This window comes from Calonectris borealis, chromosome 9 (assembly GCF_964195595.1).
Source record: "Calonectris borealis chromosome 9, bCalBor7.hap1.2, whole genome shotgun sequence".
NCBI classification, from domain to species: domain Eukaryota; kingdom Metazoa; phylum Chordata; class Aves; order Procellariiformes; family Procellariidae; genus Calonectris; species Calonectris borealis.
In genome coordinates, this window is record NC_134320.1 from 18,699,163 (window position 1) to 18,726,629 (window position 27,467).

The 27,467-nt window shown below is 54.3% G+C and overlaps 2 protein-coding genes across 5 annotated transcripts in view; one reads left to right on the forward strand and one right to left on the reverse strand.

Annotated features, from left to right (window-relative positions):
• Position 1: 1 nt before the first annotated feature.
• On the reverse strand, positions 2-2,059 carry NPPC (natriuretic peptide C). The gene is made up of 2 exons (XM_075157644.1): positions 1,756-2,059; positions 2-298 (listed from the first exon to the last, which is right to left on the reverse strand). The coding sequence occupies exons 1-2, from the start codon at positions 1,846-1,848 to the stop codon at positions 2-4; spliced, it is 390 nt and encodes a 129-aa protein (XP_075013745.1). The 5' UTR covers positions 1,849-2,059.
• An 11,163-nt stretch (positions 2,060-13,222) lies between these two features.
• DIS3L2 (DIS3 like 3'-5' exoribonuclease 2) overlaps positions 13,223-27,467 on the forward strand; it is a 194,953-nt gene continuing 180,708 nt past the window's right edge. Inside the window, exons 1-2 of one of the 4 annotated variants that reach the window (XM_075157193.1) lie at positions 13,223-13,583; positions 16,248-16,967. In XM_075157193.1, the coding sequence (XP_075013294.1) occupies positions 16,268-16,967 (700 nt within the window). In that variant the 5' untranslated portion in view covers positions 13,223-13,583; positions 16,248-16,267. Of the gene's footprint in view, positions 13,584-13,960; positions 14,360-16,247; positions 16,968-23,038; positions 23,055-27,467 lie in introns of those variants that run through there. The other 3 variants (XM_075157194.1, XM_075157192.1, XM_075157195.1) reach the window with 3 other exon arrangements.

Below are 27,467 nucleotides of genomic sequence, written 5' to 3' on the forward strand. Positions count from 1 at the left end.
CTCAGCAGCCGAGGCCGCTCATGGCGCCGATGCGGTCCAGCTTGAGGCCGAAGCAGCCCTTGCCCAGGCCCTTCTTATGGAGGCCCTTGTGCCGGCGGCCCGGCGGGTCCTGCAGCAGCCGCGCCCAGCCCGCCCGCGGCCGCGCTTCGGCCCGCGCCTCCCGCGCCTCCCGCGGGCCCGACCCGCCGCCGCCGCCGCCGCCGCCGCCGCTGCTGCTGCGCTCCTTGTCCCGCTCCTTCTCCCGCTCCGCCGCCGCGGGCAGACCCGCCGCCGCCGCCGCTGCCGAGCCGCGGGAGGCCTGTGGGGGGGAGAGGGTCAGAGCGCCGCCGCCGCCCCGGCGTCCCCCGGCACCCCCCTCAGGACAGCCCCCTCCTCGCATCAGGGTTGGGCACCCCCCCGTTAGGGACCCGCATCCCCGTTGTATCCCCCCCCCGCGATGCACAGCCGGGATCGGGAGCTGTGCGCCCCCCACCCCCCCCAGCAACGCGGCCCATCACCCTGGGACTGTGCCCAGGGCATCCTCCCCCCTCCCCAAATCTGTGCTCCCTGCCCTGGGGTCGGACCATCGCCCTACCCCACACCATGGCGGTGCCTTCCCGCCCACCCCCTCACTGCCCCGCTCACTGAGTGCCTCCCCTTGGCTGGGGTCACTGCATTCCTCCCAAAAAAGGGCTGCTGGTGCTGCACCCCCTCTCCAATAATATGAAGGAGCCTGAAAGCTGGAGCCTGCCACTGTGTCCCCTGCCAGCTTTCAGGCCCCTTCAGATTATGGGGGGGGTTCCTGCCCCCCAGCCCAGCTCCGGGGGGCGTCACAAAACTCTGAGCAGCCCTCCCTGCACCCCTGCCTTGCAGGATGTCCCCAGCAGCAGCGCGGAGATCAGGGCTCCCCTTTTCTGCTGCCCCCCCACCTAGTTAACGCTCTCTGGGTCCCCCCACTCCTCCAGTTCTGACCCACAATTATGGGGGTGACACCCCTTCCTTACTGCTCCCCCATCTCCCAGGCCCCCCCATCTCTCTCCCTGCTCAGGGCTGCTGCCCACCAAGCCCTGGGGTTGCTCACCCCCATTCATCTCCCTGACCCCCTCCCAGTATTACCCCTTTCTCTGCAGCCTGCACCCCAGTTCCTTACAGGGACACCCCTAGTCCTGTCCCACCACTGTCCTGGGGCACCCCTCAGTCCGTGTCCCCATCTCTGTGCCCAGTCCCTAGGGCAGTGCCACCCAGTGTCGGTGGCCTCCGGTGCATCCCTCCTCCTCAGCATCCCGGGACACCCAGCTCCCTGGGGCACCCCCATTTGGTGCGCCCCTTCCCCGGGGGATGCCCCGGGTGCCCCTGCCTGGCCTGTTTGGGCAGGGCTCCCGGGAGGGCTCTGGCTCGCACCCTGCCTGCCGTGCACCTGCTGCCTACCCCGCTCCGGGTCTGCTCCCCTTCCCCAGTGCCCGGCACAGAGGGGCACCCCAGGGTGACGCCGGGGAGCAGACTGCTGCCCTCTCTGGCCCCGATCCCGCAGGGTACGGGGCACAGAGTGTCCCCCTCCAGCCCCTGGTTTGGGGCTGACATCCCCGGGACACGCACGCTTGGGACAGGCTGGAGAAGCAGGGGGTCCCCTAGCACTCAAAAAGCCCATGGGGAAGGAGGACCCCGCTTTGCACTGACTGCCACCCCAAAGTCACCCCACATCTCCCCCCTGTGCCGTTAGGACCCTCAGCAGGACGGGGGAGGGGAGGGAGAGCCGGGGGGCAGCTCCAGCCGTACCTTCTGTGGGAGCTGAGACGCCGGCTTCGCCTCCAGCCTGACGGAGAGCAGAGCGAGTAAAAGTCCACCAGCCAGCAAGGGTGAGATCTGCATCCTGCGAGGCCGAGCGAGAGGGGGGCCGGGGGGGCAGCGGGGAGCCAAGGGGAGCCCCGGGGAGAGGCTGGGACGACGGGAGTCAAAGTTCAGAGCGGAGCCCCGAGGTCCCTCCTGCCGCCTGCGAAGTGCCGAGCTAGTGAACTTGGGCTTTCTGCTTCATTCATTTTATAACCCAACCTGCTCGGTGATGTCATCTAAACAACCAGGTCCAACCCGGCCTCCCACTCCACAATAGCAGGAATTTAAAGGGGGGGGGGGTCCCCTCTCCCCTGGCAGGAACAAATGACACATCAGCCCAAGGCAACCGGCTCGGGGAGTTGGGGAGCAGAAAGGGAAAGCGGGGGGCATTCGGCTTCACGTGCCCCCCCCAACCACCCCCGGACCCCCCTGCAAGATGTCTGCCCTCCCCTTGCCCGGCTGCCCCACAGTCCCTCCGCTCCCCCCTGCTTCCCCAGTGACCCCCCCATGGCAGGGCACGGGACAGCCTGGGGTGGCTGTTGCAGGCTGGGGGGGGGGTCCCGGCAGGGGGTTAAGCCCGAAAGACAGGAATTGGTGCAAAAAGCACTTTTTTTTCACATCCAGGATTAAATGAGAACCTGTTCATCCCCAACTTCTCTCCCAGGTCCCTGCGTGGCAGGAGGGGGACACTGCCCTCCCTGGTAGGGACACTGAGGACACGGGGGATGCAGAGGGCAGTGGCGCTGCTTGAGGGCACCTGGGTGGGTCCCTCGGCATGGAGGGGGTGACCTGCTCCCTCTGCTCTCCCAGGGGGGCTGGATGGTGTCCCTGGCCCTGGAGAAGGGGCTTTTCACACACCCTGGGGATGTCCTCTGCAGGACACGGTCCCCTGACTGGGGACAGGACCCCAAGGGCTGACCCACCGCAGGGCTGTGCAGCCTGGCCTCCTCCGACCTGCTCCCGGAGCTGGAGGGTGCGGGAGAAGGATGTGATCCCGGGATTAACCCCAGCGGCTTGCAGGGGCTCTGGGGACACAGTGGGGGCTCCCCCCTGCCCTCACCTTTCCCATTCAGCAGCCAGGAGGGCAGGATTTGTGCTGCTGCTGCTGGTGTGCCTGGCACCGGGCAGCTCTGGGGCTCCGGCTGCTTTTTGTGATGGAGCTGGGCACCATCCCTGGCACCCTGGCCGGGGGGGATGCTCTTACTGGGATCAGGCCAGAGGAAAGATACCCCTCTTTTGCAGAAGCATGCAGAGCTGGATTGCACCAGGCTGGATTTGTACCCCAAATCCCTTCCCTGGGATGAGGGAAACACTCTCTGCTCTTCCCCCTCTCCCCAGGGTCAGCTCCAGGCTGGTCCTTTCCTCCTGCTCCTTTTCTTGGTCCTTCTGGGCTCTGCTGCTCCCCAAATCCCTGGGGAACTGCCTCTGCCGGGGTCCGTGGCTCTTCGGGGGTCCGTGGTTTCCCTGCTTGGGAGCAGGGAGATGTTTCCTCCTCCACAGCCCAGGCTACTGGGCACGGGACACTTCAAAGGAGATTGGCTTTTCAGCTCCATGTGAATGGGAGCTGGAAGGAGAAGGTCTCGGTGGTTTTTCCATCGTGCCTGCCAGGTGGAGACAACTTGGACTTTTTGGAGTGTAAAGTTGTGCTTGGGCATTTGTCTGCGTGCAGGCAGAGCGAGGCGATGGTGTTGGGATTAGAGCCGACCCCGGGTGCCAGGGAGCCGTGGGTGCAGGCGAGGAGCAGAGAGAGGCCCCTTCTCTCGGGGTTCAGCCCTTGACCCCCCCGAGGCGTGCTGAGATGTGACATGCAGCCTCTCTGGGGCTCTGCAGCGCTACCCCCTTCAGCAGGGCTTGTGCAGGGGAAAGGGGAGCAGCAGGCAGCTGAGCCCTGGGTCTCCACAACCTGGGGCTTTTGGGGTGCCCGAGGTCACCAGTGGCACAGCAACCGACACGGGGTCCTGCCGTCACTGTCCCAGTTGTGCTGGCTGATGCTGCGGGCAGCCCTGCTCCGCTGCTTCTCCTGGGGGGGACCCTGGGTGGGGAAGGAGACGGGGGGACGGCCGGGGGGAAGTGTCACGGTGTGGGAGGAAGGGCTGCCTTGCTTGCCACCAGCCCCCCCGACGCTGCAGGACATGGGGTTGGGAGCCACATCGGAGCTTCTCCACCAGCCCCTCGCCCCAGAGTATTAGAGTGTTGCTACAAATGCCACAACGCAGTCAGGTCTCAGCCAGCGCCCGCCCGCAGGAGGCTCGTCCCGTGCCCTCGGCTTTCACCAGCGTGGTTTTCATTAGCGTGTTTTCTTTGTCACACTGTGCAGAGCCTCGGGTTTGGGGGGGTTGTGCTTTATAAATCCAATTAGTCTTGTTATTCAAATTACTCTGCCTTTTCTGCTGAAAGTCGCTGGAGTCAGAGCCGGGCGCACACAAAGCCTTTCCCTTAACTCAAACCAGATCTGATCCACCGGGGTGGCAAAAGCTCAGAGGGGGGAGAAGAGGTGGGCAGGAAGGGGTTAAGAGCATGAAACCCTTTTGCTTCGTGGGATGGGGGCCTGAAAGCTTTTAACCCTTGCAGGGATGTGCCTGCGTTAGCCCACGGCCCTGCAGGATGCTCGCCCAGGCTGAGAACCGGTAGACTTGGGGCATGTGTGGAAGCTGAGAGCGTGGGGCAGAGAGGGCTGCGCTCGCAGGGGGCTGGAGAGCCAAGGGGAACCTGCACAGCGGGACAAGGAGGGATGGAGACCCACCGGGTGGGCTAGAGGGGGTGACACCCCTCCTCATTGCACCCAAAAAGAGCTGGGGGGAGAGAGGGGCTCCAGGGCTGGTCTGCCCCTGAGGAATACCAGTGTTGAACCAGGGGTTATGGGGAGACGGGCTGCGGTGCGTTTGGTGAGGGGGTGGCTTGGGGTGACCTAAGAAAGGCGCGAAAATCCGTATTTGGCTGCTCTTCTTGTCACATCGTGTTCCCAGCACCCCTTCCCGTGTGACAGCAGACTAAGGGCTGTTCAGAGGTGTCCGTATGGTGGCAGCGGTGCTGGCTCCTTCCAGCCCGGATTCGAGCCTCTCACCCCTTTGGGTCCTGCTGGGCATCACCCAAAGCCAGGACGTATCCTGCCCTCCAGAAAGCCCCGCTCCCGGGGTGGGGTGGGAAGCTGCACGTGCTGGAAACTGCCCGAAAGCAGAGAACATCGCTGCTGTAGGGCTAAAAATGGGGAGATACTGCCAAGTCTTACCAAAGTGGGGGTGACCCCTGAGAAGGGGGACTCGGGCGGACTGTCAGTGTGTAGGGAGCGGGGAAGGGAGCGGAGCGGGTGCGTGTGTGACAGGGCACACGGGTCCCTGCGCCTGAGGATGGAGAGGGATTCATCAAAGTGTGACCGGTGCCAGCATGATTTGGAGGGTGGGAGGGGACGGGTCATGGGGGTACGTGTGACAGCAGCACGGGGTGTTTCAGCCCCATCACAAGGAAGGAGTGAGCGATGCCTGCGGGTGAGGCTGGATCTTGCGGGGCAGCGCTGGGGCCATGGCCCTTTCGGCTGAAGTCAGGAGCCGGGTTCTGGGCACCTTCCAGAGGATGATCCCGAGAAGGTTTACAGGACAGAAACGTGGGCTCTAGCCTGAAGCAAGCTGTGCCACCGCAGCAGCGAACAGCCAGCTACCTATCCCCTTTTTCTTCCATTCGCTTTTCATTAGGGAGCGTGTTTCTGTATTGTTTTGGGGAAATCGCTGCCCAGATTTATGTCTCTTCTGCTGCCATGGGCCAGGGAGCATTTCCCAATGGAGTGATGGATAACTGTAGTGTGAGGATTTCCAGCTGATGCTGTGCGAGGTCCAGTTGTCCCTTTGCAAAAAGAGACATCAGAAGGCTGCGTGCATGCGATGGAGATGCCGGAGTGGCCGACGTTTTCCCGCAACCAGTGGCCAACCCAAGGAGCTGTTGGTTAAGCATCATCCCAAAGTCCATCAGTGGCTTTGGACCAAGCCCCAAAACATTGCTGCTCTCTGCTTGTCCTGCCCGTGTTGCTCGGTACCCACCTGGGGCAGGGCCAGGGGAGCCGAGCAGGTACAAGGATGGAGGTGGTACAAGGATGGAGGAGGTACTTCCCCTCCAGCACAGCCAGCAACTACCAGTCCCCAGGAACAAGACATGTGCTGGTGTTCGCCAAGAGAACGCCAGCGAGGGTTTGACGTGCCACAACAGGAGCTTTTTACAGTTTACGGGTTTTTTTACAGATTTTAGAGTACCTCCCTAGGGGTCTGGTGATAGCAGGTTCAATAAGAAGCAGTTTGGGGGGGGGTTCAATTTTGGCTGCAGGGACGATCAGCAGCCCCCGGTGCATGCGGTGGCAGGGGACCATCTGGTCCCACTGCTGTGGCAGGACGCAGCAGGCAATTGCCTCCTGAGGCTGCTTTGAAGCAAGAGTTTCTGGGGAATAATCCTATAGCCTCCGAGGGCAGGAGCACCAGCCGGGGGCTCAGACGTGGCCACCAATAGCCCTGGGGCCCGGGCAGCCACCAGACCATCATGGGGATGGGGTGGCTCTGCACACTGGGTTGCGATGCTCCTGGGGCCCTGTGGCAGCACCAGTGCCTGCTTCACCTCCGGGTCTCCGTGTCTGAAACGCTGTTGGAGATTTCGGCCTGTTTGAACATCCCTGGTGTTTATTTTGGATGTTGCTGCTGAATGAGGCATTACAGGAAACACTACACGATTTTACTTTTTCCCCTGTCTCCTTTGGGTCTGGAAGAGGGCTCTGGCCCAGCACACACGCATGGCCAACATCCCTCTTCCCAAACTGGGACCGTGATGGGGAGAGGCCCCACAGAGCTGCCCTGATGGGGCAGGCGAGGATGGGGCTGCAGACGCAGCAAGGGCACGGAGACTGAGAGGGCACCTCTGTCCCTTCCCGACCTCCCAGGTAGAGACTCCTGGGTCTTCGCTAGCGAAGTGCCGGTAGCCTGGCAGGCACAGCGTGTTTTCCCTCCAGGGAAACTTTGCTTTGGGGTTTGCCTTTTGGGGTTTGCCATTTTCCCTGGGCTCCCGAGGATGCTCCAGTCTCCTCCTGACTTTCTGGGTGTTTCTTTTCCCTGGGGCTGCACTGGGATGACCGTGCTCCGGGGCCGGGCTGCCTCGCCGAGTTGGCGGGAGCGGGAACACAACGTCTCAGACTTTTGTTGAATGTTGAGAAAATGAAGCAAATCTAACGCACGGTGAGTCCATGCCGTGAGCCTCCCTCTGTGTCAGTCCTCGGAGGATGTGAGTTGCGTTGCCTCCAGGTGCCAGCACCTTGGCTCCGCAGGTAACGCAGGGGCAGGTTGTTGGGATTTTCCAAGCTAAACACCACGGTCGTCTTTGTCCTCCCTTTCTCAGATGCCTTCCCCCCAGAAATGGGAGTCTGGCAGCGTTTCACCCGCAGCCGGGAGGTCCCAAGATCAGCCCAGGCTTGTCGGTTTTGGCGCTGAGCATCCCTTTGGGAAGAGGTAGTGCCCAAAGAGGCGATGGCCCGGAAAGGCCAAAGGATGAGGTATCGTCACCACATTTGTCCCCTCGGGAAGCTGTGCCTCGTGCAGATCCTGGGCAGGGATCCAGCAGGCCAGCGGGGACGGACCCCCAGCCTGTACCCAGGGGGGACCCCATCGCGGTGTTGGAGCCGGATGCCACGGCCGCACCACGTCACCCCGCCGCAGCCCCGGGGGACGTCTGTGCCCTAATGTGCTACGTGTGCATCCGGGCCGGGCAAGCAGGTCCTCGCTAGCCCCGCGGCTCTGGCGGCAGTGCACGCCCCGGCTTGGCAGGAGCCTCTTCCACCTGGCTTGGCTGGGCGAAACCCTGTCACCCTCGAAGACGCCGTGAGCAGCTCCCTTGCGGCCCCCCCCGCCAGCCCCAAACGCCCCCCAGCCCCTCTGAGCTGGCTTCCCGGGAACCCAGCGCCAGGCGGTGGGAAGTCCCTTTTGGCATTGGTCCTTCGAGGCAAAACCTTTGGGCTTCCCGGGCCTTTTCCCGGAGCACCCTGGATGTGGGAAACCCCAGGGGAGCGCTGGGATGAAGGGAGCCGAATGCGTGCTGGTCTTGGGGAGGCTGGTGGCCGAGCCCTTGACCTCCTGCCAGGGCTGTTGTGATCCCGCTGAAGCCAAATTTGGCCTTTCTCCCCCTTTTTTTCCTTTTTGGGAGGGGGTCTGGCTGTCTCCCACGGGAGGGTTTGTGTGGGAGCCAGGCTGAGCAGCCCGGGGTGGCCCCGGCCAGGGCAAGGGGCTGGCGAGGGAAGGGGCAGATTTCGGCGCCGTGGATGGCGGGGCAGCCTTGCGGAGCAGACAACAGCCCGGCCGGGCCTTGGCCGTGCCTGGGAACAGCCGCGGTTGCCGCTCCTGCGGCCGGGGAGCGCTGCCGGCTCTGGGGCGCCGCGGCGGCCCCGCTGCCACCCCACGGGCAGCCGGTGTGGACGTGCGGGGCTCCACAGCCCTAACCTTTTGCAACCAGACAGAATAACAATGCCGGCCCGCTGGGGTATAATGGCCGGTGTTTGCTTGAGATACAAAGGCACAGGGCTTTCACATGAGGTAATAACTGATAAGTTACGCTCTCATTCACCGCTCCGCCTGCCAGCCGGCAATGGGGCTGGCGGCAGCCCCCGCTCGCCTTCGCTGAGCTGCCGGGACGTGCCCGCCAGCCCCTTGGTCCCCCGGTCTCTGCTGGGGCATCGCCCCCGGCTGGCCCTCGGCGTGCTGTCCCTACCCGGCCTGCAGCCCCAAAGCGGCCCCGCTCAGACCCCGTCCCGTGGGGGGGGGGGTGGGGGACGGGGTGGCAGCGATGGGGGGTTGTGGGGTGAGTCCCTAACCCCGGGACCGCAGGGCAGCGTGGTGCGTTAGACCCTGCCTGCCTCGAAGGCGCCTTTTCTGCCTCCCTGGGGGCATCAGACAGGGCTTGAACTCACTGTGCAGGTCCCCTGTCCCCTGTGCCCTGTCCCCCCCGGCCCCTGGTCCTGCTGCCCGCAAGCTCGGCAGGTGCAGGGCAGCTGCCTGCCTGGGTTTCCTGATGGGACCCATGGAGCTGTGTCCCATTATGTGCCCCAGCGCTATGGGACCTCAGAGCTTTATCATCCAAAACCACTTCGAGCACCTTTGGGAGGCTCAGTCCTGCCACTGGCAGGGCAGGAGGCTGCAGGGAAACCGAGGGCTTGGGTTTTAAAAGAGATTTGTCCATCTGTAACTAGGGAGGAAGAGACTTGAAGGTATCCAGGAGCCAAATCCAGGAGACCCCAGCTAAATCAGGAGACAAAATCCAGGAGACAAATCCAGGAGAACCCAGCTAAATCAGGAGCAAGGCATTAACCCTGCTGCTCCTACCCTGGCACCCAAGCTCTTTCCTCCGCTGCCTCCTTCACCTCTTTCTTGGCTGCCTGTCCCTCTTTGCTGGGGTCTGGTTCTCCCTTTCCTTTGCTGGACAAACACAGTCAAACCAGACCTTCCCCCCTGCCCCGGGGCGAGCTGCAGGCGTTTCTCCAGGCGCTGCTGTGTCTGAAGGAGATGGGAACCCATCAGTCCTGATCTCGGGTGGCGTGTTTCCCAACCAGAGGTACGGAGGGCTCAGGAGAAGACTGGAGAAGCTGAAGGACGGGTGGGGCAAGACCACATGTGTTGTGACACAGTTAGCAGATGGGTATCTACTGTGGAGAGAGATGTTTTTTAGCTTATTTATGGTAATAAATCTGTCTCTCTCCCCTCTATCCCCCCCGAGCATGGCTTGTGTCCTCAGGTCAAGTGCCCAGACGGCTCCCAGTGCCTGAGCGACGTCAAAGCGAGTGAGACCCTGGTCTAACTCTGGGTGCTGCTGCTGCAATCGAGAATTTCCAAGGGTGCTCAGAGTCTCCAGAGCAAACCCATGGCCCCGCTCCGCCTTGGAGCATATCCTCGTGCCATGTGGGTCTATCCTCTCGACAACTGCAAGGAGCCGGAGGCAGAGGCAGAGCACCCCGCTGCCCTCCATCCCCCTGCCGTGGCCTGCAACCTGAAATGTTCGGTATCAAGAAGAGGTGACATTCGGGTTGGCAGGGGGGACGTTTCCATGTGCAGCGTCGGTTCGCGCCGGGTGGGCTGCGGGAAGCGGACAGAGGCCTCAGAGGAACCGCTCCGCTCCCATCCAGGGTTCCCCTCGTTAAGTCATCTTGGGGCGGCTCCAGCCCTTTGGCCAGTCACTCCTGATTAACGCTGATGTAAACGAGCACCGGGCGGGCCCTTACTCCTCACTGAAACCACAAGCAGAGGAGCCAAAGCCTTCGTAAGCGGGGCGCTCCCAGCCAAGGAGCCATGCGGTGCCCTCGCCTCGGCCGAGGTGCCACAACACGTTCCAGCCTCCAACGTCGGGGAGCAGCTACCAGTTACTGCCTGGGGGAAGATGGTGAGATAATCCTGCACTGTGGGAAAGCAAGCTGGGACACCGGGCTGGGCTTGCTGCTACAGGACCCCAGGAAACGAGAGCGCAGGGGAAAAATCTGCCCATAGACCTGCTCCCTTTTAGAAAGCCCATGAGTCGCCATGGAGGGTCGTGGAAGCAGCAGCGAGGCGACTGCTCCTTTCTGCTCAGCAGCCACGAGGATGGTGTGGATGGAAGATGGAGCCAAAGGCAAGACTGAAGCAGTCCAGCCCTTCCCTGGGAGGGATTGCGTTTGGTGAGGCATGAGGCACCAGCTTGCTGCCATGTTTGCAGGTGGCCTCTTTCAAAGGGCGCGAAGGACGGGCACGCAGCTGGTCCCAGCCACACAGGGATCTGCCACGTGCCTGCGGGGCACTGGGAGGGCAACAAATACTTGCAGTATCTCTTGTTTGTCTGGGCCAGTGATAGGGCATAGCAAAAGGGGGCACAGACGCAGGCTCTGCCCCATGGACCAGAACAGATTTCCAGATCCCCGGCTGCTACCAGGAGAAGAGGGCTGAGAAACGCTCTGCCGATCTGCTGGGGCTCGCGGCCCCTTGTGCAGCAGGGGCCCAGCTGGAGGCAGGAGGCGAGGATGACAGAGGTGTCCAGCCGTGAAGCCATATCCCTCTCGCCACGCATGATATCACCGCGAAACCGCAGGCCCCAACGCCGGCAGCGGCGCTAACAAACACCGACCCCCCCACACTTTCTCCCCCCATCTATCGTCTCCTGTGGAAGGAACGGGCACGCTGAAGCCGCTGCAGCTGGTGGCACCACCTGGTGCAGCAGGGAGCCCGGCCAAGCTCTGGGCTCAGCTTCATCCCCACAGGGGTGAAGAAGAGCAGAGACACGGAGTGACTCAGCGGCATGGAGAAGAGCTGCTGTTCCCACCTGGCTGGCACAGGGAGGGGGACAGTGGGGCTGGGGGTTCCTGGGTCTCCCCTGCCCCATCTCCTGCTCTTCCAGGCAGGTGAGCTCCTTGCCACGGTGCGGGCCAGCCCTACACAGCTGGGGACGTGCCACTGCCGTGCCTTAGCAGAGCAGATGCCAGCTGCCTCGCTTGGGCAGCAGTCGGGGGAGTGGGAGGAAGCGGAGGAGCACGCACCCTTCCACCAAAAGGGTGATCCCACGCGGCCATGCTCCCCCGGGGGCCAGCTCCAGTGGAAACAGCGTCAACCCTCCGTCTTTGGGGACGGGGGGGTACCAGCTGCTGTGCGACCGGTGGCTCTGCTCACAGGGAGGAGGGCTGTTCGCTTCCTCGCTGTCCGGGCTGTGCGGTGGCTGCATGGCCAGTGTGGGGCAGCTCGCTGCCTCCCAGCCGTGCCGGGGCAGAGCCGAGTCCTCGCTCCCTTCCTTGAGGTGGCCAGAGCTGCCAGGGCGGGGACAGCTGATGAGCGGGCAGCAGTGCTGGCAGATCGCAGGCAGAGCCGCTTGGCTCTGCGTGGTTCGTGTGAACGAGACACTGCCTTTGCCAGTGGCATCCTGGCGCTTGGGGAGATGTGACTGTCCTTGCGCAGGCAGGTCTGTGCTTGCTGCCCTTGGTCCCGCAGCAAAAGCCCGGTGCTTTCTCAGCGTGGCTCCCTCGACTGACCCGAGGGCCAGAGCTCGAGCGGTCTGTGCCTGCCATGGCTGCCATGGGGTGCTTCACCTTCGGCAGCTCCATCTCAGAGGGCTCGCCACAGCTTCGTGGAGGCTCATCAGTGCTAGCTGGGAGCATGGCTGCAGGGCTGGTTTGTGCCTAGGAGGGGCTGGAAGCCACAGCTACACACTGAGGAGACGCGGCCTCGTGGCCTCTACAGGCGACCAATGCCAGGCGCTGTGGACACTGACCTGCAGGATGCAGGATGAAGAACAAGCACCATGGGGCAGGAGTCTTCCCCATCCTAAGCGAGGGGCAGCACGGACGGCCTGCTCAGACCCATGTCCTGCCAAACTGAAGACTGAACAGAGCCTTTCCTCACCAGAGCCCCGCTTGGAGACACTGGCTCAGGTCCCTTTGGACCCTTCCTCCATCCCCCGAGGGCTGCTCCAGGCAGACAGCTCAAATGGGGGTGATTGGGGGTGCCATGAGTCCAGTTTATTGCTCTCCAGTTTTTCTTCTGGCTGAAGTTCTTTGGCAAAACCCGGTCTGAGTTTGCAGGTAACACCCGGGTGACCAAACCACCTACTCCCAGCCAGCCAGGCCCTGGATCTGACTCTGCTGTAAAGCCCCGTGGGAGGTCTGCAGCCACAGAGAGAGCAGGGATCCAAAGTCCCAGCATGACTCTGGTCTCATGCTTTAACGTCACCCTCTGACGTGAAGGCTCTGACTTATCCTGGCAAAGATCAAGCCACTCCCGCTCAACACCGTGAGTTGGTCATTACTTGGGTGCTGTGGCGTGAGTGGGCTGGAGGATCGGCAGGTTGCCTGGTGCCCAACCTCCGGTGCTAGGGGCGCGTGAAGAGCTCAGGGAACAGGAGCCCAGGAGCCTGCTCTCCTCTGCAGTGAAGGTGAGGCCGTGGAGGTCTTGAAGGAGGCTTCCCCACGCTGCAGGTGCCTGCAAATAACTCCGAGGGTTTCCAACGGGACAATACCAGTCTCAGCTCTTTACAATATTAAATCAGCTAAACTATGCTTTTTTTACCTATCTGGCTAGAAACTTTGGTTGAAGCAGGAGTGCTGGCAGTGAACTGGACCAAACCATCACGGAGGCCTGAGCTGGCCCTGGCTGGAAGGGGCGGTCTGCAAACCCCAGGGACCAAGGTGTCTGCAAACCTTGCAGGCCGTCTGCGTTGGCTCCCCGCTGTGGTGAAAGCACCTCCTGTCTCCCACCTCCCCACAGCACCCTGGCCCTGCAGGGACCCCGTTAGACGCCCGGCTCAGCCTCCCGCAGGAGAAGCCCCGGCCCGGGGGGCCTCCCACCCTCACCCGCACCAAGGAGGTGCACAGGCCCAGCCTCAACCCTGTCCGGAGGCTCCCCTTCTCCTGGCAGGCTGCGGAGACCCACGGGGCCTGCCTGCGGGGAGCACCCTCCTCCGCAGAGAGCGGGGCTGCGGCACCCTGTCCCCTCCCGGGACACCCTGCTCGCCCTCCCCACCGTGCCTTCCCGAGGTCCATACCCAGGCCCGGGCTGCGCAAAGGGACCCACAGGATGCCACCCGCCCCGTGTCACTAGAGGCCGCCCGGGGGTCCCGCCCCGGCCCTGGGGGTGCGAGGGGCCGTGGGCCGGGGCTGCCCTGTCAGGCAGGGGAGCGAGCGCTTCGCGCGTGAGGGCTTCTGGGCCCTGCCGCGGCCCGTAGGCCGCCTCTGACCCGGAAGTGGACGGTGGGGGCGTTGGGACATTTAAACGGCGCGGAGCGGCGCGGCGGGGGGAGCGGCTGGGCCGGTGAGTGGCGGGGCCGGGCCAGGCCGGGCGCGGTGCCCCCTCAGCGGGCCCGTCCCCGGGGTGCCGGGTGGGGGGAGGGAGCGGCTCCCCGGCCGGTGCCGGCGGCGCTCAGGCCCTGTCAGCCCCGTGGCAGTGCCGCCACCGTGACGGGGGGCCGGGCCCGGCGGTTTGCTGGCTCGTCCCGGGGTGAGGGCTCGTCCCGCGGGCGCGGCGCGGTCAGCTCCTGCTTCGGGCCCCGTAGAAGGGCGGTGGTAGCGCGGGCTGCGTTCCCGAGGGAGTCGCGGGCGCTCCGGGCGAGAGCGGCGGCGTTGGCGCCTGGCAGGGGAGGCGGCGGGCGAGGGGCTGCCCCGGGGCTGCCCCTGTCCCGAGGGCGCGGGGGGAGGCCCTGCAGCCCCGCTCCCCGTCGTTGCTCCCGGCGCTGGAGCCGGTGCGCCCACCCTCGCTGCTGTGCGCTGGCTGGGGCGCTGGGACAGCCCCAGAGCGCCGTGTCCGGCGTGGTGACAGGCGGGCGGGGAAGGCCGGTGCCGCTCTTCAACAACAGCCGGGTGAAAATAACAGGGGCGGTTTTCGTCCTGGGCCCAGCTAAGCCAGCGTTTTCCCTCGGCCCTCCCTTCCCGGCATTTCACTCACCCGCGCCGCTGTCCCGCCTGCGGGGAGGCAGGGGGTTATGCCTCGTACCCACCTCCGCCTTCCCTCCGCTCCCCGGCGGTCGGGGAGCTGTCAGTTCCTGGTTGCCCACGGAAAATTAATAATGAAACTGTAACGCATGGGAGCTTGTAAGTCCCTTTTTTTTTTTTTTTTTTTGGTCTGTGCTCCAGTTGCTAACTGTTAACGTGATTAAAGTTGCAGAAATTACAGTGGAGGCGAGGTGTGAATGTTTATTCTTTACTTGTAAATAAAGATGGCAAGCTCCTGTATCCTGGAACCAGTGTTTGGAGAGTAGTCTCGCTGGCTTTTATAAATGTTATCTACTTCTATTGAATTGGCAACGGGAGAAGGCGACGTTAAAAGAAAGCTCGCTGTAGACCTACCCGTGTGAGGGTTTTGTAATAGCGCTGTAGCAGGTCAGTCTATTAGAAAAGTTTAGCTATTGGCCAGCACCAATGGAAAATCTTAGGAATGAGAATCACAAACCACACAAAGAATTTTTCCTATTTATTCAGGGATTTTTAATTTTTGCTTTGTATTGTGAAGCCTATTCACATCCGTGCTCAATTACTTAAGTAAATCTCGCTGCAACACGCATTGTTTCTCTGGAAGGGCCGGAGTAGGCATTCTGAGGAGGAATCGGCACTGCAGTCCTTGGCCCCTGCTGGATGATGCCCCGTTCCCAGGCAGCGTGTGCACGGAGGAGACTGCCTGGGTGCTTATCCTCTGTGCCACTGCAGCAAAAGGGAGAAGAGGGCTGGGTAAGGGTGGAGAAAAATTCCAAGCATGGTGGGAGTAGGGAAGGGAATATAAATTTCTCTTCTGCTGAGCTCTGTATTCTGTCCTGCCAACACCCCCATGCTTAGAGAAGTGAAAGAGAGGTTTAATGGGCAGTATCTTTATTTTAGCTTAAAGTCCAGTGCCCCTCAGTTCTGGCATAGAAGAGATGAGCGTGAGCCCTGAAGTTCTCATCATACCAGCTGGGGTGAAGTTCAGCTGTTCAGCTTCAAATGTGTCTTGAAGGAAAAAAGAGTCATTTTTATGAAAACCTGCAGAAGACAGCAGTTGCACTGGGCTCTATTTTCAATATATTTTTATTTTCCTCTTTGATGTTAGATACAGCAAAAATCATTGCTATGTCCTGTCCATACCTATAATTTACTTTAATAGTGGCTGAGGACAATTTACTAGATTGTTTTGCTCCAAAAACTTAAAAGCTAGAGCAGCTGAAACAGGATTGAAAGATGCTTGATCTACTTAAGTTCCACACTTGTGCCACAAAGGTGGAGGCACAATACCATCCTCAGAAACTGGTGCTGGATGGAGTGGCAGCCAGTGTGTCTCAATCACTAAGAATTATGAGCTCTTGCAAGATACTTAGTTATGCTAGGGAATTTATTGTATGTCAGTCGTACTGGGAGTGAGTTTATGGCTAGAAAGACAAGCTGAAATGGTTAGTCTTCGTATTTGAAGCAAATGTCCTATATAATGCAGAAGTGTCAGTCGCTGTAGGGGGGAGGTAACAGGCAATGCACGCTTTTTACTGCGACGTTGAAGCACTTCAATAAGGCGTTATTTTTGAAGACTCCAGGTTGGACATGACAAGATTTTACTTCTGATAACCGCTAAACTGATGCATCTGATACAGTCTGTCAGTTACTGTTAATTTACCTGGCTTTTTCAAAGGCAAGGAAGAGCGGATTAAAGGAATCCCTTATATTTGGGGTGTCAGCCTCGGGACAAAAATCCTCGTTTTGTATGGCGTACGGGCAGGTACGGCTTATGGGCCGTGGTCCCTCCTAGGTCACTGATGGGGATTTGGTGCAGGGCAGATGTTGAGTACATCGTGAAACCCCTTCCCCCCAGTGGAGTGACTTGCCAACCCAGAATTTCTGTAAAGGTCAATACATTCTCATTTAGTACATTTTTGTGTCTTTTAGCGTAATCAATTATTTGACACTTTGTTTCAAGAAAATAACCCTTTTTTCCCCTGTGTCTATTTATAACTCTTTGAAGTTTGGGCCTTTTACTGCACTATGGATCATCTGGGGTATGTGAGAAATACTGCTTCTGCCCAAGGTGCCAAAGAGGGATCGAGCAAGCCCGCTGCTCCCCAGAAGAACGCTTACGCGAGGCTTGTGCAAAAGCACCACAGCGGCCGATTCCGTTCCTATTTGAATCACATTGCGCAGAAGATGCAGCTCGAAGAGAGCACTTCCAATGATGCCAGCTCGGATCTGGACCCGCCCCTGAGGAGAGGCCTGGTGAAGGATAATCCAGCCAGGAACGGGTTGAACGTGCACAGCTATTCACCGGTCAGAACATCTCACCTGGAACAGCCCAAGCCTGGAGGATTTGAGAACGATAAACCCCAAACCACTCTGAATAGATGTCCTCATAAAAAAAATGCCTTTGTTAGCCTGGAAGGAGACTTGGAGGTGGAGGAAGACTATTATGTACATCAGCGTGGAGCTGCAGCTGACTTGTTAAATTTGAGTGATGCCCTGGGTGGGAGAGTATCGAACAGCCTGAGACACCGAGCAGCTCTGCAGAAGTCTTCTGGTTCTGATGAAAAGGACGAGGAGGACATGTGGAGGAAGAAACATAAGAAACGAGGCAGGTGTCCTGCCAACACAGATACAGCAGCTGGACACTTGTTGACTGAGCAGTTTAGTGAGGATGTGCTGGCAATAAATGCCAGGAAAAACAGTCACTTCTCTCCGGGTCAAGTCCAAGGTGAGTTCACACTAATGAACTGTTTGGTCCTTTTGCTACAATTACTGTGGAATTGAATGTGATGTTTTAGTCATGAGTGAGTTAAGAAGAGCCAGTTCTACTCTGTCCAAATTAGTCAGCCCTTAGTTACCTGTGGGTGGCTTTGTCCTGGTTTACAAGTAAGCCATCCGGCATGTGCAAATGGCTTCATGTGGAGCCAGCTTGGTGCTGGCAAGACCTAATCCCCTGGCCTAGGCTCTGCGAATGTGGCTGTGCAGCTTCCAGGATCAGCTCAAGACTAAGAGAGCCCAATTTCTGTGGTGTAGAGTCCAAATTAATAAGACTGCAGGATCTGAGCTGACTCAGGGCAGAGTCATGCTTTTTTCTCCATTGCCTCTTTGGATCTGGAGTGCTGGTTTGCCTTTGCGGAGGGTCCAAGTCCATCTAATACTCGGGGGCTAAGATGCCTGTATAATATCTAATTCCTGATACAGAGTGTTGACTCCAGTAAATTTTGCTGTTAGTAACAGTAGTAAAGTGAAGTTGTCTCTTAAATGTGATGTTCAAGGCAAAAAGCCCACTTATGGAGATAAATAAAATTCTTTATTTAAAAAAAACCCAAAACACAGCATCAACAAGCAACCAAAACCAGGCAGTTTAAATTTGATCTCTCAGTGTAATGGGTTAAAACTTCCTCTGAATGTTATTTATGGTGAAATACTTGGATAGCCTGATCTTATGAGCTACTGCTGGAGGAACTCATAAATGTCACCGTATTAAATTCTCTGTAACAAGTAGAAAAGAGATCGATTTCTCAGATGGGTAAGATGGGCCTGGGGCCTATCACAACTCTTGGATTGGAAAGCAAGTAAATGTTTAACTAAATAAATCTTACAAAACTGTGCCCTATCACTCAAGAGTGGCAAGTAATAAGCTTTTTACAGGGCTTGTGGTGTTTTTGAGGCTTTGACAGTAGATTATGTGCTAAAGTTGGTAAACTTTCATGAGTTCTTGCAAGACAGATCATAGTTAGAGATTTAACACAAGCAGATTGTGCTAAAATTTGTGGATGAGCTTGATTTTCGGGAGGGTGTGGTTTTTTTTTTGCATGCTTCATTGTATCACTATTTATTATGCTAGCCTGTTATAATAGACTTTGCTGCCTTTCACCCTTCAGCTTTTGGAGAGTAGGGAAGAGCAGCTAACAGAGATGGAGAGTCTAGAAGGCTTACAGTTTGTAGCCATGAAAACGATAGGTGCCTACATGGATTTTAGTCTAAAATAAAAATACCCTGGCTTTCAAAAGCAAGCACCTGCAGTTCCCTCCTGCAGAGTTGGGAGTGGGGTTGCACAAACCCTTTGAAAACTAGTTGTTTGTTTAGTGTAGAGACCCAGAGCAGAAAATGTTGACCCTCATGTTTGACCTCCCAGGTGGAAAACTCACCCTGTGGGGAAGATTATTGGAAAATTATTTGCTTAACAGTGACACCCTTCCTCTTCTTCCCCCTGCACGTCTCCCCAGCCACCCTCCTCTATAGCTGAGACTGGTTACCCTCCAGAACACTTGCAGGGACATGAAAACAGTTTCTTAGGGAGGAAAGAAATAGGGGAAAAAAAAAAATGTAATTTGATTCAGAGAATGTCTTTTCTGCTCTTCAGTTTGGGTACATTTTAGCACTCTTGTTTAAGTGAAATGAAGGTTTTACAGTATGCAAGTGCTCAGGTATAAGAACTTACACATCACGGTCCCAGATTAATATTTTCTCACTTCAAAGCTTGTCTTTCTCTCTTGATGCTGATATAAGTCATATTACTCTGCATAGGCAGGTGTCTGGTTTGATCAGTTTAAATCAAGGCTTGTGAAACTGTGATGGCAAGAATTGCTTCTGTCATAGCGGTGAGGCATATCATCTTTTCAGTAGTGACATTTCCTCACAAATTATCTCTGTTCAGGCTGTTGTAGGCTTTCCAAAAGACTCTTTGAGCTAATCTCAAAACCAAGCATCTCTCTTTGTATCACTTCTTTTCATTGTCCTCTTCTTAACAGCTCTTCAGCTCAGGCTTAGCCATGGTCAGGTTTGCAATGATCCTAAAAATACTAAAATTGAAGGCAAATATGGAGGGCTGAGAAAACCCTTTGAGTGCCCTGGGGCAGGCTGTGGGCAGCGAGGGGCTGGTCCTTGTTAATGTCCTTCCAGTGGTGCACCAGTTCCTGTGGCCTTGGGGGAAAGCAGAGTGGTTTGCGGAGCCCCAAGCAAGTGTCTCTGAGCCATGGAGCTCACTGCTGATGATGTGTTGCTGTCCATGAGAAGCAGTGAGGATTGCCTTTGTCGTTCTGTGCTGTAAGGCCCCAAGACGAGGCTTGGGGGATAGAAATAATTTCATAGCAGATAATTAGGAGACTGACCATGGCAGTCTCTTCTGGTGCTCCGTATAGTAACTGCTTTTCCTAAGTATTGGAAACTTTGCAGTTGAGAGAGCTGAGTGTGAACAAAACTCCATTGTCCCTCGTCTGAAACACGTGATACAGTCATGAAGCTGCATGTTGGATTCACCCTACAGTATCAGCTCTCTGGGATTTTGGAAGACGAAGCTGCATACAGATGCATTCCACAGATTGTTGCTACTTTCTGTGCAGCTATAACCTCTGCGAGGAGAATTGCCATAAAGCCTCCTGTTCTGAAGTTTCCTCGTAAACAAACCCCAATAAGGCAGAAAATAATCCTAAAATGCCATTTTAAGTTGTGATGCTTATAGTTTTTCATCTAATACAATTTTCCTGCTGGTATTTTTCCCTAAATCTCCTATCCTCTAGGTTCTTCTGGTGCTAAAATTTGGTTACCCTTCCTTAACAGAAAGTCTTTTATGAAGTCCCTTGGGTAGTTTCCTGGTTTTGATCAAAGGCTCTAAGGGTTTTCCCACTTCAATCCAGAGTTAGTCATCAAAATCTTTTCAGACTGACTGATATTTCTGTCATAAAAGGGCTTAAAACCCCCTTTTCCTTGAGGACAGAAGTACTGACTCTTTCGCAGCATCCATCTGTCTCGTGCTAATAGTTGAGATTTGCATGGCTGCTAAGTGGAACTTCATCTTAAACACCTGTGATGCATTGCTTTATCAGTAAGTAGTTTAGACCAAGCTGCTTGTTTTATTTGGGACAGCACAGTTTCGGTGCAGTTCTCAGCCTGTTTTTGAGGGAACATTGCTGTTTGATAGCACATTCCTGAGTCTGCTGGAAAGCCTAAAAAACAGACATCTGCAGAAGAGAACTGTCCTCCAAACATGGAGTGCAGCATGGTCCTTGGGAACACCATCTCCTGGCCACAGTCTGTTTCAGACGATCTCAGATCTAGAGTACCTGGGATTGAGGTGGCTTTATTGATGCTGAAAGCTTGCGTGGAGCAGGATGCTCATGAAGGCTGATTGCCATGAAATAGGTTCAGATTTTGCAGGGCTGGATATACAGTCTCAGTCTGTATCTGCAGACATCCTCCTTGGGAAGAAGAACACCACCACCAGCTTTGCTCGGTGGCCTCCTGAGGCTCCTCTCACTAAAAGCTTCACGGGTTTATGATGTGATGGAGGTATCTTGCCCTTCTGTCAGGGTCAGCGTGCCCCCTGAGTAGAAACAGACAATTCCTGGGTAACAACATGCTTCATCTGAAACGGCGTGAGATTTCCACAGCCCTTTCTGATTTATCGTCTGTCTGACACTTGGCATTTATTTGCCCAGCCTGTGGTACTTAACCAACTTGGGCAGCTTCCACGGAGGAGTGTCGCTGGCAAGCAGGCTGGTGTTTAGCATCATAGCTTTAAAAACGATTGTTGCTCTTGGATGGTGGTGGTGTGTTTGTGGCTGCAACCCTGACATTTAAAAGGTTCAGGATAGGTAAAGGAAATGTCCTGGGATGGCTTTCCTGCATGTTTAATGGGCACAGCTGGTCAAGAAATACCAGCCGTAACAAGATGGCAAAATCTTAGGGGTTTTGTCTTTCCATCGTACGCTGCAGTCAATTTTATGTTTGCCTTTGTTTCTGTGGGGGAACTTTAGAGGAAGAACCACAGCTTCTGCTCTTCCCTTCTTGTAAGGCAAATTTAAGATAATGCTACTTTTTAGTGGTGAGCCTTCCAGTTCTTGTATGGTGAAATTCAGTACTTAAGAATGCTATTATCTCCCTATCTGGCACCATTAAGTATGAGCCAGCGATCTAGTAAAGGCCACAGAATCAGCTCAATAAATGGAGAATGTTGGTTGCTGTGGAAATCTTTAAAATGTAGCTAATCTTGCTAGGTCCAATGTAATGTTCCTTAAATGACGTTAATCATAGTAATAAGATATGGGAGAGGAAGGAAAACTGGATTTACTGTGTGGCCCCATCTGAGAAACATGAAAAATAGAATACTCCTTTCACTAATGGTTTAGCAACGTCATCACAAACATAAATTTCTCTCTTGCTTTTGATAGAAAAAAGTGTTGCATTCCTGAATCTTGTGCAACTAATGTTTTTGGCTAACATCAGCTATAGTATGTGAGTTAATATCTGATGTATCCTCTCTTGGGGAGATGAGATCCTGCCCTTGCAGGGACTGTGGTTTTTGTACGTGATCTAATAACTGTCTTCCATGCCCTTTACCAGAGTCCTGAGCACACCGTGGGGCAGTGGGATGGGGTTCTGCAGCAGGAGCCCTTGCATTTGGCAGCAAAGCTTCAATCTCCATGAAGTAGCTTCCTTCAACTGCCAGAGCTCATGTGAAAACGTTCATCAGTGGAAACACTTGTTGCTGTTAACCTGCTATTTTTTAAAAAAAGCCTGTTATTTCTTTTCTTTAGCTCCAATCTCTGAAGTTAGGCCCCCATTATGTAGCTTAGGTAACTATGCTTGTCAGTGTGATGCCGGTCCCAGGAAAATAATAGGCTAATAGAAGAATTGAATTAATTTTTTAGTGAGTTTTAAATCTTTTCTTTAATGTGACTTGTCATCAAATTATGCAACAAAGGTCCTGTTGAGCTCCCTCAGTGTCAGTTTCTTATGAGATGAAGGGTTTGATGATAAAGGTGTGAGTATGGATGCTAGTGTGACAGCATAATAAAATCACAGTGTCTGTGTAATGGTTTAAAAGCTGTTTAGCTGAACTAATTAAATCCAGCAATAAATTGAGAATTGTTACCAACAGGTGTGTCTGGTTCCTGCAGTGTTGTGTTCTCATCCTGTGCTGTTTAATACTTCTGTCAATCATCAGGAAGAAAACATACAAGTAGGATTGAAAGTTTTTTTGGATGACTTGGAGACTGCAGGGAGTACTGAATAATGGGGGCAGTTACCGGCAGCTGTCTGGATCACTTGGTGGACTGGGAGCAGAAATCCATTTATCGGGCCAGCGTAGAGTCATGCTAGCAGTGCGAGGAACCCAGTGTGGGAAGCAACAGCTTGGAAAAAAGTTTTGAGTTTTTGATGGATTAATCAGCTGAACATCCCCCTCCTGTGAAATGTGGCCAAAAGGGCAATGTATGAGCATGGGAATTGGAAGATGGAGTATGGACTGCGTGTGTCTGGCACGGCAGCAGCAGCAGCTTCTGGAGTATTGTATCCTGTGGTGATGCCCTCTGTTTGGGGCGGATGGTGATGAATTGATGAATACTCAGAGGACGGCCACAAGGAAGATTAAAACGCTGGGATCATGAGTGAATGATTTGAGGAACCCTGCTTTACTTATCAGAGAGATGCTTGGGGGAAGGGAGCTTTCAGTAAATTGCCTACATGGGGAACAGATGTTCAATAATAGGCTACTCAGTTGAGCAGATTATGATATAACGCATTTGAGGCTAAACAAATCCAGGCTTGAAATACAGCACAATTTAGCAATGAGGGTGAATGTCCATTGGGACAGTTTTACCAAGGCTTGTGGTATGTGCGCTGTCACTGGCACGTTTAAAAGCCCTGATAACAAATTCTGCTCCCAAAATACGCTGTAGTTCAAAAAGGAATTAATTTGAAGAAGCCCTGTGTTCTCTGCTACCCATGAGGTCAGCCAGCCCACACACCCCAGTCGGCTCTGGCCTGTTGTTCAGATAATCTCTGAAGTGTCTCCTTCGCCGTGGGTACCCAGGTAGGTAGGACAGATGCTTTATAGCTGGCTTCAGTGCCTAATTGCGATTCCTCTCTAGACCATGGCTGCTGCAGGGCTTTCACTGCTGCCCCGCTCTCCAGCCTCTGCTTCTGCCTCTCCTGTCTGATGTGCTGGTGTCCATCTCTTGCCCTTCCACCTCAAGCCCCCTTCAAACTAGCTCCATGAAGTGCTGTGGGTTGCATGTCCCTAACTCCCTCTTGTGGGGAAATCTGAGCTACGGAGAGTTGAAACTTGGCTGGGGCAGGATGGAAAACAAAATGTTGGGATCTCTTGCATAAAATGATGTCTTCTGAGACAAAAAAAAAATTTCCAGGGTGCTGAAGGAAAATGTCAACGCTAGCAGCTGCAGCCCACAGATGTATGGGGCAGGTCAGGCCTTGGAGAATATTTCAGCCTCTCTACAGATACAAGGCTGCAGCGATAATGTGTTTTTGTTCAGTTTGTATGTTTTTAGGCATTTTTCCCCCTACAGTACTAAGGATTGTGAATTATGTACCTACTACAATGAATAGGCAGTATGGGGAATGGTTCACTGGTGAATTGTCTTATTCTGCAGCCCATTTGGTAACCTCGGGATATGAATCTGAAAGCCGTTCTTTCTTTCTTCAGCTCTTAATGTCTTCTAGTACGTTAGCACCTCCCGTCAGGTGTTTTGCCTTTCAAAGCCTCTTGACTTCCTCTGATCTTCGAGCAACTTGCTTCCCTCAAACTACTGAAGCCCAGAGAAATCAAAGAGAGAACTTCTGCAATATTATGCTTTTAAAGTGTTTTTCTTGAAGTGTTGAAGAAGCCTTTTCACAGTGTGGTTGCTGGATAAAACAAAGAACAAAAGGTATTGTGGAAGATGGTTTGAGAGGATGGAAGGACGAGGGGGCAGTGGAAGCAGTCCTGACCCACATCCCAAGGCAGGAGTGGAAGCCTGGAGGAGTGCAGTCATCAGGCGGAGTAGGTAGTTAGGAGGTCACGAGCAGGGTGGAGCAGGTTCACAGAGAGTCCTGAAAACCAGAAGAGCTGTATCCCCTCCCTGACAACGCCGCTGTGCTGCTGCACGCAGCTGGAGCACAGTAACTATTTTGATAAACTTTTAGTCTATTGCTACTAAATGAGTTTCATCACCAACCCTTAGTTCAGAGCCTGGAATGGTATCTTTGGCTCTTGCACTCATGTAGTATTCCTACAACACAAACCCTGCTGAGGAATTGAGTAAAACTGCAATGACTGTCTGAGTTACTGAAGTCAAAATTTGCAAGCGTCAGGATGGTTGGAAGTGTTCTGGAAGAGGAATCATGGTGTCATGGGCACATGATCTTGGTGGTCAGAAGCAGTTTCCACAGCATTGTTTTCTGCAGCAGAAAGAATCCATTGTGCATTTTTCTTCATTTCAGTTTTTCAAAGGCCCTTTCAGAAAGCCAAAGTCAGCAAGAACATTTTCATTTTCCCTAGTTCCGTATTGAAATCTAGGGGCATGCAGCACAAGAGTTTTAAATAAATATGTGCAGCTTAAAGCAAAAGAGTGGTGGCAACATGTGCATCCCACCACGTACGTACTTCCCACCTTATTTCCATGGGTCTGGAGATGAGCATCTGTCTCTGCTCCTGACTTTCCTGGGTATCCACGGACTGTATCCTGCCACTTCATTTTTTTGCTATGTCCATCTCTAAGTGGGGATGTTTCTTCCTCAGTGTTGTAAGAATGCTGAATGTCTGAATCTTTTACAACCAGCTGTAGTGGCACAGTCACCTCCAAAAGCAGCTCGTGGCCCTATGAACTCATTCACAAACCATGACAGCCTGTATTTCTTCATCCAGGAGTCACTGGCTGGGGGCCAGGCTGCCTTTCTGCAGCCAGCTTATCCCCCGTGTGGCAAGGATTCCCTTCGTGCTTTTTTTCTTGGACTTTCAACTCTTCCGTGCAAATTTTGGCAGACTTTCTGCCAAAAATGTTTAGAGAATCACCTTCTCCAAAGAGGCAGGGCAAGAGAGAGCAATGGATTTGTTCCCGGGTGCACAGATGGCTCACAGCCGGACCGTGTCCTGGTGTACGAACACAGTCGCGCTGGTAGACAAGCTGCTGGCTGGCACAGGCGGAGGAGCTGTGTTATGTTGTGCAGGGTTGCTCGTAACCAGTTGGGCTGCTGCTAGAGGAACCGGTTGCTTTGAATCACTATTGAAATCACATTTAAGAGCTGTGCGGACAGGCCTTCACTTTAAACGCGGTCTTCTCACTTTATTTTGATTTGTCTAGACGGTGGAAAGTTACAGCTCAGATTTACCCCGTGGCTGGGTCCTGGTGGCCCATGGTAATGGGTCAATTAGTGGAGACTGGTAGGCATGGGAGCTAGTTCTGGCAGCTGGATTTCAATACATCATCCACTCCGTTCAGGATATTTGCATAGAATTTACATTTTGGCTGAGCGCGTGCATGTAAATGTAGGTCTGCATTGTTTCTCTTCTTTGAATGACTGTTTAATTAACTTTAAACTTAATTATGCAATCTGCCATCTGCCTAAATCCCTACAGTACTGTCATAGCACCGTCCTTTTCCACTTCCGCCAAGATATTCCCTTTCCTGGAAGTTTGCCCTACTTTTCCATCGTTAAGATAATTTCAAATCATTCCCATCCTTAGTTATTTTTGAGGAGGACTCACAGCAATGTTGGAGGATCTTCCTTTAGCTCTGTGGTCAGGCTTGGACTGAGCACAGGAGTGTGCTGCAGAACCTCCAGTTTAGGATTCTTTGAGTTGACATTTCATCAGAGAAGAAGGATCTCTTTTTTATTTGCTCGTGATAAGGAGAATGCGCTCTCGGGCTTTCTCTTAGACCCCAGATTGAGCATCTGAAATACTGCCTACCAGATTTATCTCCCGAAAGTCTCTGCTGCAATGAAACCTCACTGAACTGATAACGTATCTCAAAGTCTTGCCTTTCCACTCCTACATCTCTAATGAATTCTTTCCCATGACATCCTCATTTCTCTCTATTGCTTTGTCTTTAATCTTGAGTCATCCACTTTATTTAACCAGTTTGCTTCAAGATACTGTAAAATGCATGGAGGTGGTTCTGTTCCAAGGCTATCGGACAACTCTGAACTCATTTAATTCATGTTGAGAGCGGTGCTGAAGCACGGCTGTTCCTAGCACAGGCTGGAGCGGAGCTGAACTCACGGGGAGTGAGTTTTGGTCCTATTTGTGTTATTGGGGCTCTAGCACAGGGTTTTGCTTGAGATATCTTCCAAGGAGTGTCTTTTTTCTTCCTGGTACAGAACTCTTTCCCTGAGCAGCTCTAACAGCAGCTGTCTTTGTGTATTTCCTTTTAAAAGAAAATAGAACAAAAAAGTACTTGGCTGTTACCATTAGTGGGACATTTAATCTCTTAAATCCGCAAAATATTTTGCAAAACATAAATAGCTAGTTTCTTCTGGCCTGTCTATGACCGGTGTTTTTTGTTGACATAACTTGCATTTGAGATCACTTCAATGGTGTTCGTTGGTTTTGCCTGTTGTTTTTCCCTGCGTGTGGTAATTTGATCCCGGATATTGTAGTAGTCTTTTAAGTGCTTGGAGTTGTTGAGTTAGTCACTTATATAATATGGCATATACTGGATGTTACTGGTGCATTAGAAATTAAAAACAATCTTACAAATGTATTTTGGCTTTTAAAATTTGGGAGGAAATTATTTTAGAGGCTTCTTTGAGCAGAAGAAAATATCAAATAGCTTTAAAATTGCCTGTTTAAGCATATGAAAGGGAAAGACATGGGGATCCTAGCAAAACCGCCCTGATGTTAATGCAGTTTGTACTTGCAAAGCATGCTTTTGCTTGTAGGGTTTATTTGGCTTTGGAGAATGAAACAAATAGTTGCCTGGGAAACAGTGTCTGTGCCTATCTGGAGTTACCAGCCAGAAACTGTGTCCCCCCCAGCTTATCAAAGCTGGCAGAGTTAGATTCACAGAAGTACCTGGGATGGATTGTTCAGGGGCTATGCAGGATTTAGGATTTTTTGGGTCCTGGACGTCTTTGCAAAACAAGGCAGAGTTTCCGTCAGCTAAACTCTTGTATTGAGACTATTAATATGCTCTGTTACACATCAGCAGCCATAGTGGCTCATAAAGTTGTAGGTAGGACTTCTTGGCAGGTCGTGGAGAGTATTTGTTTGCTAAAAGACCAAATCCGATGGTTTCTAAAATTTGCTTTGCCAGCTCTGCTGGGAGCCAAGGGCCAACTTGAACTTGTAGATCTGTGAGGTGATGCCTTGGGCTGCCACATGGTTGGACTCTTAATTCCTTGAGTCTCTAGTAAGGATGAGCAGGAACATGCTTTATTTAGCTTTCTTACCATGCTTAACCTAGTCTGACTTAAACGGGAGCGTAGGACTAAGCAGGGGTTAGCATCA

Coding starts and splice junctions, on each gene's coding strand:
- NPPC (XM_075157644.1), bottom strand. CDS start 1,848: ATGCAGATCTCACCCTTGCTGGCTGGTGGACTTTTACTCGCTCTGCTC. Junction 299..1,755: donor CGTCTCAGCTCCCACAGAAG/GTACGGCTGGAG, acceptor TCCCCCCCACAG/GCCTCCCGCGGCTCGGCAGC.